At 37.9% G+C, this 12,241-nt stretch overlaps 1 protein-coding gene across 1 annotated transcript in view; it reads left to right on the plus strand.

The window, feature by feature from the left end:
* LOC126187515 (probable asparagine--tRNA ligase, mitochondrial) overlaps nt 1-12,241 on the plus strand; it is a 77,631-nt gene that overhangs the window by 22,498 nt on the left and 42,892 nt on the right. The window contains exon 3 of the mRNA XM_049928648.1: nt 35-269. Within this exon, the coding sequence (XP_049784605.1) occupies nt 35-269 (235 nt within the window). The remainder of the gene's footprint in view (nt 1-34; nt 270-12,241) is intronic.

Here is a 12,241-nt window from a genome sequence, read left to right on the forward strand (position 1 = left end):
CATTTCAGTAACTGCAACTGTTGGTATTTCACAGGGGAATTGGTAATGTTTACTGTTTTGGCCCAACATTTCGCGCGGAGAATTCACGCTCCGGTAGACATCTTTCTGAATTCTACATGATTGAGGCAGAACTGGCATTTTCTGATAATCTGGATGATGTGTCTGCTGCAGCAGAAGGTCTAGTCCGTGCATCAGCAGAATGTTTGTTGGCAGAGCATTCTGATGATATAGAGCTCTTGGCAGGAAAAGAAAGATGCAGAGTTCTTGAGGTGAGCATGACATCTTAATATTGTACTCGTCAATATCTTTGTAACGTCCAGCAACAGTAGTTGTCAGAAGTATAAGCTACCAGAACTAAGGATTTCAATAATAAAAGAGGGAGACAAATAAGACTTGGAAGTCTGGGAGTCTAGTGCTATTGAGGACAAATTGACAAATCAGAGATTAAGGCATGAATCACTGGGAACAGACATTTTGGGTGAAGGAAAAACAGCAAGTAGAGGAGGAGGAGAAAACCAAAGGCAGAAAATGCAAAAAAAGCACCATAAAAAGAAAGAAAAATATGAATGTGAGGTGTGAGGAATATAGTGCTATGAATGATGATAAGTGCAGGGGAATGAAGTGAAATGGCTATCAATAACTGGAGATTTTAGTGTAAATTAAGGCCATTCTAGTGAGCAAAACCAAGTTCACCATATGAAGTAAATTCCGTAAGTGCTACTAGTATTGAGGAAAAGAATTTGGACCATCTGGCTGATGAAACAGGGCACAAGGTTACATGTTGTGTATTGCAGGCTATGCAGTATTAGAAGGTATTGATATACATCAGTATTAATACTATGCCTATAACATTCCATATCCAAGAAATATTTCTTGCTAGCAGAAGTGAATCAAGGAAATTGGCATAGGAAAAAAGTATACATACGGAATTAAATTGAATTCAACTGTTGCTTTCTCAATTACCCTTTCTTCTTACTCATAATATTCTAGTCAACAATGTGATTTGTTTAATGTTTTTCATACGTTTTCGTTAAGTTTCATTAAAAAGGTGATGCTAATCCTACTAATATCCCACCTATCATGTTATGGATGTAAGCTGTATTACTTTTGGTGTGGGATTAATTTTTTCTTGACTTTTGTTTAAAAAAGGCAGTAATTAGTGAAAGTGCACATACTGTGTACCCAGACTTTGTTGTCTGCTGCAGTTGGCAACTGTTTGCACAATGAATTATGGAAAGCGAATATAACCAATTGTGAGTTGGATGTTGGTAGCCGGTGACATTGCTTGTTCCCAATATCCTTTGCCTCGTATATGAAGTTAGCTAGTAATTGGTCCAAAGTGAGCTATTAGGTCCCAAACTAAGCACTAGCTCCGAAATCATGGCTTCCGCAGCCAGATATTTGTGACAAGCAAGATTATTTATGAAATCTTCGCTGGTTATCAGCCAAGTGGTGTTGTCTTCTAGTCGCAATGTTTCAGTGGATTGCGTATCTACCCTCTTCACCTGAAGATATGCCTTAAGATGATGGATACGTAATCCATTGAAACGTTGTAACTAGAAGAAGACGCCACTCGGCTGATAACCTGTGAAGATTTCATAGTTGAAATATGCTGAGAGAGCCTGCAATCGCATAAAAGCAAGATTATAAGTTTCATTGCTGCTCTTTTCACTCACAGTGATTTAATGTGTGCTATTTCATCCCAGCCGAACCACAATCTTGGAAATTGTTACATATTTAGAAAAATGGCGAAATATTTGTGACTCTTATCTCTTTGGTGACAAATGAGATTGTAAGATTGAACGATTCTCGTTGACTGCTGTGTACTATCACACAACTGGCTACAACGAACAATAACAAATTGCCAACAGCAGCATACATTGGAAGAGCTGGTTCTGCCATAAGTACTCTTTAGCCATTTTAGTTTATTAATCAGTTTATAGACTTTTCAACCATTAAGATTGTAAGCTTACCTAAGTAATGCCCAACAATTTTTGCACTGTAGCTGTTCCTCTGTTGTATGGCCCATGATCCAATGTGTCGCAGAATATATGCCACCATTGTCATATTTCTTGTCGTCTTATATCTCCTGTGGCAATCATGAAATAACTAGCATAGCCAGTTAAAATACTTTACTGAGCAGCAAAAAATGTTGTGTTTCAGCAAAGCATAATTACTTTTTTAAGTTATTACTTCTTGCTTATATTTCTTAGTGCACCTACAAATCCATACTTTAATTAAATCTTTTGGAGGGAACTCACACAAATATTCAAATTCATTACCATACTTTGCAAATCACAATCTCTTTGTGGAATTTTGATATTTTAAATGATAAAAAATTTTTGGGTGTTATACCACATCACTGTATAAAATAGTTTAAATATTAACTGTAAGACTGAGGTTTCGGCCTTATTACAATGGCCTTCCTCAGGGCAAGACAGGTTTTGCAGGAGGAAAGGTTCCCCCTATCTGCACACAGTTGGTGTCAATATGTCATATCTGTGAAATTTTATTGGCCATTGAATATAATAGGCTAGACATGACAAAAGGGAGAGGGCAAAAGGGAAACTATTCATGGACTATCCAGTTTGTCAGTAATTGGCGGCAGTTTTCACGTCTGGTGGGTAAGTTTTCTACTCAGCATGCGTGGAAAAGCTCTGACAGTGCCCCTGTAGCTGTTTGTTTAAGCTTTCAAATCCATACTCGTTGAGATTTCTGCCACACGACTGCTCACAGCCTGTCCAACTGAGATAGCCAGCAGCCAGGACACCAGAAGTTTGTAGTCATCGTTTTGAATTCAATCAGTGAGCTCCACCACTGGATCTGATGGCATTTCCGTTTGTGAAGCAAACCTTGACCTGTGGCGGTAATCTGCTGCTCCACAGTGTGCATAGTAAATTGTCAGGAATGGTAACTGCATATACCTTGCTCCACAGGTGATGCAGATATTGCGATGGCTTGCGATTGTCTGTATCTTACGAGATTTGCTCCTTGTGCAACACTGTGACTCTCTGGATTAATTCTGATGTAAGCCTTTCATATGAATTCTCTTGAGGGGGTGCAGTAGTCACATTTTGTACTTGTGCGGGGTAGCGGTGGTCAAGTTTACTCAGTACGAGGGTGAATTTCATTGAGGCAGCTGTAATTACTAAATAGCAAAAGCTGGCTTCTACTTGCACAAACCATGGTATTGGATTATTTGGCCGGAACAGAGACAAATTGACCGCTAACCTGGACATTGCCAGCATGTCGGTGATCTTGAATAATAATTAAATGCAGTGATGGTGGTTCTGTCTTCTTCAGCTCAGATCACATTAGTGTCATGTCTTGTTGGGTGCAGCATAATTCGGACTGTCCAACCTTTGAGATAACATATTCAGTCTGAGATTATGAGTTGAGGTGGATTAAAATTCCTTATTGGTGAATAACTGGGTTATTTTCTAGCTCATAAAACAAATTTTTGCAGGAGATGAGTAGGAGATCAGAAACGATTAACTGAAAGCAAAATCATTCCTGAGTGTAAGAATATTTCATGAACAGCAGGATACTCATTACTACTGTAACTGGAAGCAATAGTAAGTACAGAGCAGCTAAACATGAAACATAAAAAACCATATCAAGATTCACACATCAAGGAATATTAGAAATTGTAAGGTTTCACATCCTGTCATATTAACTGACATGCGTGTTTCTATTATAGAGGTACATAATGTAAGTAGACTTATATTTCAGCTACTAAATATAAATTTAGCATTTTGTAGAAATTCATGTGCATACAGTTGTTTGTTCCTCTGTATGCCACAATGGTGGATTGTAAACCTGAAAATCAGTTTTGGCAAATAAACATTTATAGTGCAGTTCATGGCATATAGAAGATGTCCTTTAATAAATATCTGAAAGCTGTAGAGCACCAAACATTCAATTATATTTAAATGATGTAGTGCTGCCCCCCCCCCCCCCTCCCCTCACAGAGACCACATTTAATCTGTTTGTTTCATTTGTCCACTGGGACAAAATCAGTGAAAAAACATTTGCATTACGCGCTGGAATGGCAAAAAAGTGCTCTCACAAATTTCAACAGTTCTGGAAGATGACCGTCTTGCTTTTTGTAGCCAAAATAGCAAACACATTCATCATAGGTATTTAAATTTTGAAAAGGTAGTCAACTTTACACCAAAAATTGACTTGAATCACATAATTGGTTGTACCTTGTGTGGCATCACCAATCGTGATATCTTTTTCACTCACAAGGAAACCTCCCCATCGCACCCCCCTCAGATTTAGTTATAAGTTGGCACAGTGGATAGGCCTTGAAAAACTGAACACAGATCGATCGAGAAAACAGGAAGAAGTTGTGTGGAACTATGAAAAAATAAGCACAATGTACAAACTGAGTAGTCCATGCGCAAGATAGGCAATATTAAGGACAATGTGAGCACAGGAGCGCCGTTGTCCCATGGTTAGCGTGAGCAGCCGCAGAACAAGAGGTCCTCGGTTCAAGTCTTCCCTTGAGTGAAAAGTTTAACTTTTTATTTTCAGTTTATGTGACAAACTCTTATGTTTTCATCACTTTTTTGGGAGTGATTATCACATCCACAAGAAAACCTAAATCGGGCAAGGTAGAAGAATCTTTTTACCCATTCGCCAAGTGTACCAGTTAGGTGTGTCGACAACATATTCAACGCATATGCTGTCACCAGTGTCGTATAGAATATATCACACGTGTTTTCCTGTGGAGGAATCAGTTGACCTATGACCTGGCGATCAAATGTTGTCGGTTCCCATTGGAGAGGCACATCCTTTCGTCAACTAATCGCACGGTTTTGCGGTGTGGTCACAATACACAGACACTAAACTTATTACAGTGAATAGAGACTCCAATGAACGAACGGACAGATCATAACTTTGCGAAAATAAAGAAAGTAAAATTTTCAGTCAAGGGAAGATTTGAACTAAAGACCTCTCGTTCCGCAGCTGCTCATGCTAACCACGGGACCATGGCGCCCCTGCGCTCACAATGTCCTTAATATTGCCTATCCTGCGCATGGACTACTCAGTTTGTATATTTTGTTTATTTTTTCATAGTTCCACACAACTTCTTCCTGTTTACTTGATTGATCTGTGTTCAGTTTTTCAAGGCCTATCCACTGTGCCAACTTATAACTAAATCTGAGGGGGGTGCGATGGGGATGTTCCCTTGTCAGATGCTGAATGCAGATTTCATTTTATGTACGTTTGAATTTGATTTCATCCAATCAGAACATTTTAAACCTATAAATGATACACTCCACGACTCTAAATATCCCACACATTTGTCAAATAATGGAAGAAGTACACATAACAATTCACCATATAGTTGAGGCACAGTGACAGGACAGTGTAGTCTGCTGGAACCATGTGTGTTTTGTGTTTGCTCCAAAGACATTGTCTGAAATCTCATCACCATTTCTCTGTCCTAATGATATGCATGTCAACCGCACAGTGCTTGAACTATAGAGTGAGGAGTAGAGGTTCTCTCACTTTCTAGTTGTTCTAAGTAGTCATAAATTATTAAACTCAAATGATGTATAAGAAATAAATATGCTTTATTTTAAGACATTTTCGTAAAATTTAAATGCTTTTAGTCGATTGTGCATGGAAAAGTAAAAGCCTTTAAAGAGTCGTAATTGTAGATTGTTCTGTCAGTTTCTGGAAACACTTGAGCATGTAGTTTTACTATAACTGAAAAGTTTCTTATTGGTGATATCTTCAGAACTCCAGTATTCTGTGAGTTGTTCTGTCCTTATTGTTTGCTGTAGAATGAGAAGTCCCACTCTATGAGCAACACTCTGCAAATGTACTATCATTGGACATCTGCTGTATGTAAAATCATCATAATTGGTTATTTTATCCAAATTCATTTTATCAGAGATACTAAAGGACCAGGAAGGACAGTTAAACCTTATGGATAATGTCTTGAAAAGAGGTTACAAGATGAACATCAACAAAAGGCAAGGGTAATTGAATCTAGTTGAATTAAATCAGATAATGCAGAAGGGACTAGATTAAGAAAACAGACATTAAAATTGGTAGACAACTTAAAAAACTGATGATGCAAGTAGAGATGATATAAAATACAGACTGGCAATAGCAAGAAAAACATTTCTGAAAAAGAGACATTTATTAATATTGAATATGAATTTAAGTGTTAAGATGTGTTTTTGATATGAAGTGTAGTCTTGTATGGAAATAAAATGTGCATAATAAACAGTTCAAACAAAAAGAGAATAGAATCTTTTGAAATGTGGTGCTTCAGATGAATGTTGGAGATTAGATAGGTTGACCAGATAACTGATGAGGAAGTACTGAATCGAATTTGGGAAATAAGAAATTTGCGGACTAACTTGGCTAAAAGAAAGGATCACTTAATAGTACATATCCTGAGGTCTCAAGGAATCCTCAATTTTGTAATGGAGGGAAGTGTGGATGCTAAAATTTTTAGAGGGAGCCTGAGGCTTGAATGCAGTAAGCAGCTTCAAAAGGATATAGGTTGCAGTAGAAATGCAGTGATGAAGACTCTTGCACAGGTTAGACAAGTGTGGAGAGCTGTACCATGCCTGTTGGATTGAAGACACAACAAAAACAACAAGAGATCCAAATTCTCTTCCTTAGTTCTGGTAATACTAACATCGATATTAAGAGGAGTAATAATCCAGAATGAAATTTTTGCTCTGCAGCAGTGTGTGCACTAATTCCTGGCAGATTAAAACTGTGTGCCGGACCAAGATTCAAACTTAGGACCTTTTCCTTTCATGGGCAAGGGCTCTACCGACTGAGCTACCCAATCACAGCTCACGACACATCCTCGGAGCTTTTCTTCCACCAGTACCTTATCTCCTACCCTCCAAACATCACAGAAGCTCTCCTGTGAACCTTGCAGAACTAGCACTCCTGGAAGGAAAGACACTGCAGAGCCTGGGGGGTGTTTCCAGAATGGCAGAAATGAAGCTGTGAGGACGTGTCGTCAGTTGTGCTTGAGTAGCTCAGTCAGTAGAGCACTTGCCTGCAAAAGGCAAAGGACTCAAGTTCGAGTCTCAGTCCAGCACACAGTTTTAATCTGCCAGGAAGTTTCATATTGGCGCACACTCCAATGCAGAGTGAAAATTTCATTCTGGAAGCTTCCCCCAGGCTGTGGCTAAGCCATGTCTCTGCAGTATCCTTTCTTCCAGGAGTTTTAGTTCTGCAAGGTTCACAGGAGAGTTTGGAGGGTAGAAGACGAGGTACTGGCGAAAATCAAACTGTGAGAACGGGCCCTGAGTTGTATTGGGCAACTCAGTCAGTAGAGCGCTTGCCCGCGAGAGGCAAAAGTCCTGAGTTTGAGTCTCAGTCTGGCACACAGTTTTAAGCTGCCAGGAAGTTTCAGGAGTGATAATAATAATAATAATAATAATAATAACAATTCCCGTGGAGGCCCGGGAAAAGAATAGGCCTCTGGTATGTTCTGCCAGTTGTAAAAGGCAATGAAAACAACAAACCACTAATAGCGCTAAAACCTCTTTTAGTGTGATTAGTTGGTTCAGGACAGAACTAATGAAGCCTCGGACAAGCACTGTCATGGTCGGGGACGGCACTTGAACCCTATGCCTGTCCACAATGGTAACGACACTGCTAGCCACACGGAAAATGATTTAAATCCAAATAGAGGTGTTTTGCAGGACGTGCTTCCTGCAACCACCCTAGAAGGAAAACAAAGACAGAGGATGAGATGGTCTGATGAAGTTAACCGACACCTCATGTTCTGTTATTACCAAGCAACAAACCTAGGAACCAACGCAACTGGATACAGATGACAAGTATACACAACATTTATTACCAGATACCCAGAATTAAAATTTTTAACAGAATGACGACTAGCTGATCAGATCCGCGTAATAATAAAAAATAACAGGATACCCCAGTCAGAATTAGAAAACATCAAACAACAAGTACAACAAATACTGGAACAAAATAATGTACAGTCAGAAGAAGAAGATAATACAGTAATGGACTCAAACATCCCAGAGCAAACAAACAAAGAACAACACGCATCAATTAAACAATCAGAGGAAAACGAAATCTTAAGACAGCCACCAGAACAAGCACAAATAGAACACGAAGTGACACACATGTTAGATATAGAAGAAAAATTTCAGCTGACATATATAGAATACAAAGACACAAATACAGACATTAGACCATTCTTGCATAGGCCACCAAATAACCCACAAGTCGAAACAACAACAACAACAACAATCAACACAATCATACACAACAAAATAAATGAAAATACAACTATGGAAGAGTTACAACTACTGGTTTATATATGAGCACTCACTACACTAAATATACACACTAGGCTGAGATCAGAACCAACCAACACACAGAAGAAACCCACAAAACCAGCATGGCAACACAGGCTACAGATCAGAATAGAAAAACTTAGAAAAGACATTGGACAGCTAACACAATTTATAAGAAATGAAATATCAGACAAAAAACGAAAAAGGTTAGGTAAAATCTCACAACAAGAAGCGATAGAGCAATTAGATGAAAAGAAGCAAAAATTACAAGCATTGGCCAAACGACTTAGAAGATACAAAAAAAGTGAAAATAGAAGGAAACAAAACCAAACATTCAACACAAACCAAAAGAGATTTTACCAGACAATAGATAACACACACATTAAAATAGACAATCCACTAAACAAAACAGACATGGAACATTTCTGGAGCAACATATGGTCAAACCCGGTACAACATAACAGACATGCACGGTGGATACAAGCAGAAACAGACACACACAAGATGATACCACAAATGCCTGAAGTGGTAATTTTGCAACATGAAGTCACCCGAGCAATTAATTCTACGCACAATTGGAAAGCCCCTGGAAAACATAAAATAGCAAATTTCTGGCTAAAGAAGGTCACCTCAACACATTCACATCTAACTAAATTATTTAACAATATGGATATAATAGAGGGAAACATTCCATGTGGGAAAAATATATCTAAAAACAAAGATGATGTGACTTACCAAACGAAAGCGCTGGCAGCTTGATAGACACACAAACATACACACAAAATTCAAGCTTTCGCAACCCACGGTTGCTTCGTCAGGAAAGAGGGAAGGAGAGGGAAAGATGGAAGGATGTGGGTTTTAAGGGAGAGGGTAAAGAGTCATTCCAATCTCAGGAGCGGAAAGACTTACCTTAGGGGGAAAAAAGGACAGGTATACACTCGCGCACACATCCATATCCAACCGCACATACACAGACACAAGCAGACATTTGTAAAGGTAAAGAGTTTTGGCAGAGATGTCAGTCGTGCCAAAACTCTTTGCCTTTACAAATGTCTGCTTGTGTCTGTGTATGTGCGGTTCGATATTGGTGTGTGCGCGAGTGTATACCTGTCCTTTTTTCCCCCTAAGGTAAGTCTTTCCGCTCCCGAGATTGGAATGACTCCTTACCCTCACCCTTAAAACCCACATCCTTTCATCTTTCCCTCTCCTTCCCTCTTTCCTGACGAAGCAACCGTGGGTTGCAAAAGCTTGAATTTTGTGTGTATGTTTGTGTTTGTTTGTGTGTCTATCAAGCTGCCAGCGCTTTCGTTTGGTAAGTCACATCATCTTTGTTTTTAGATATAAATTATTTAACAGACCCATACACATTCCCTGATACACTTACACATGGAATAACTTATCTGAAACCTAAAGATCAAGCAGACTCAGCAAACCCAGCTAAATATCGCCCCATAACATGCCTACCAACAATATACAAAATATTAACTTCAGTCATTACACAGAAATTAATGACACATACAACACAGAACAAAATTATAAATGAAGAACAAAAAGGCTGTTGCAAAGGAGCACGAGGATGTAAAGAGCAACTGATAATAGATGCAGAGGTGACATATCAAGCTAAAACTAAACAAAGGTCGCTACACTACGCATACATTGATTACCAAAAAGCTTTTGATAGTGTACCCCACTCATGGTTACTACAAATATTGGAAATATACAAAGTAGCTCCTAAATTGATACAGTTCCTAAACATAGTAATGAAAAATTGGAAAACCACACTTAATACCCAAACAAATTCAAATAATATCACATCACAGCCAATACAGATTAAGCGTGGAATATACCAATGAGACTCATTAAGTCCTTTTTGGTTCTGCCTTGCTCTGAACCCACTATCCAACGTGCTAAATAATACAAATTATGGATACAATACTACTGGAACATACCAACACAAAATCACACATTTGCTATACATGGATGATCTAAAACTACTGGCAGCAACAAATCAACAACTCAACCAATTATTAAAGATAACGGAAGTATTCAGCAATGATATAAATATGGCTTTTGGAACAGACAAATGTAAGAAAAATAGCATAGTCAAGGGAAAACACACTAAACAAGAAGATTACATATTGGATAACCACAGCGACTGCATAGAAGTGATGGAAAGAACAGATGCCTATAAATATCTAGGATACAGACAAAAAATAGGAATAGATAATGCAAATATTAAAGAAGAACTAAAAGAAAAATATAGACAAAGACTAACAAAAATACTGAAACCAGAATTGACAGCAAGAAACAAGACAAAAGCTATAAATACTTTTGCTATACCAATATTGACCTACTCATTTGGAGTAGTGAAATGGAGTAACACAGACCTAGAAGCACTCAATACACTTACACGATCACAATGCCACAAATATAGAATACATCACATACATTCAGCAACAGAAAGATTCACATTAAGCAGAAAGGAAGGGGATTTATCGACATAAAAAACCTACATTATGGACAGGTAGAAAATTTAAGAAAATTCTTTCTAGAACGAGCAGAAACAAGCAAAATACACAAAGCAATCACTCATATAAATACATCGGCTACACCACTGCAATTTCATAACCACTTCTACAACCCTTTAGATCACGACATCAACAGATACGAAGAAAGTAAATTGGAAAAAGAGAACACTACATGGCAAGCACCCGTATCATCTAACACAGCCACACATTGATCAAGACGCATCCAACACACGGCTAACAAAAGGCAATATATACAGTGAGACGGAAGGTTTCATGATTGCAATACAGGATCAAACAGTAAACACCAGATATTACAGCAAGCATATTATTAAAGATCCCAATACCACAACAGATAAATGCGGACTTTGCAAACAACAAATAGAAACAGTAGATCACATAACAAGCGGATGTACAATACTAGCAAATACAGAATACCCCAGAAGACATGACAATGTAGCAAAAATAATACATCAACAACTTGTCATACAATATAATCTAATAAAACAACACATTCCCACATACAAGTATGCACCACAAAATGTACTGGAGAATGATGAATACAAATTATACTGGAACAGAACCATTATAACAGATAAAACACCACCACATAAAAAACCTGACATCATACTCACCAATAAAAAGAAGAAATTAACACAACTAATCAAAATATCCATACCCAATACAACAAATATACAGAAGAAAACAGGAGAAAAAATTGAAAAATACACCCAACTGGCTGGGGAAGTCAAGGACATGTGGCGTCAGGGTAAAGTTGACATTGTACGAATTATACTATCAACTACAGGAGTCATACCACACAATATCCACCAGTACATCAACGCAATACAGCTACATCCAAACGTATATACACAACTACAGAAATCTGTAATTATTGATACATGTTCAATTACCCGAAAGTTCCTAAATGCAATGTAACATATACCACACAGTTAAAAGGAAGTCACGCTTTATCAAGGTCCGCGTCATTTTCCATTTTTAACCAGACTTAATGTCTGAGAAAGGAAAATAATAATAATAATAATAATAATAATAATAATAATAATAAAATTCCTCAAAATGTAGGATATTCTAAATGTTGCTTAAGTTTTGTGCTGGCACTGGATAGAAGGTTAAAATGTGGGTTTATTTGGGATTTTCCAGTTGTCTTGGTAACCATAGCTATGAAGCTTCATCCAACAAGACAGAGAATAAAAATAAAAATAGAGCACGAGCTGTATTTCTGAAAGTTCATAAACGTGTGTTCTTCAGTGAAAAATGATGCACAATACAGGTACAGTAATGTTGATGACTGCTGTGTTCTTCCATTAGGCCCACTTAAAAAAAGTGCCTGTTTTGAAAACTCATAACTTAAATTGAGTACCACAAACATAATTT

The sequence above is a fragment of the Schistocerca cancellata genome, chromosome 5 (genome assembly GCF_023864275.1).
Source record: "Schistocerca cancellata isolate TAMUIC-IGC-003103 chromosome 5, iqSchCanc2.1, whole genome shotgun sequence".
NCBI classification, from domain to species: domain Eukaryota; kingdom Metazoa; phylum Arthropoda; class Insecta; order Orthoptera; family Acrididae; genus Schistocerca; species Schistocerca cancellata.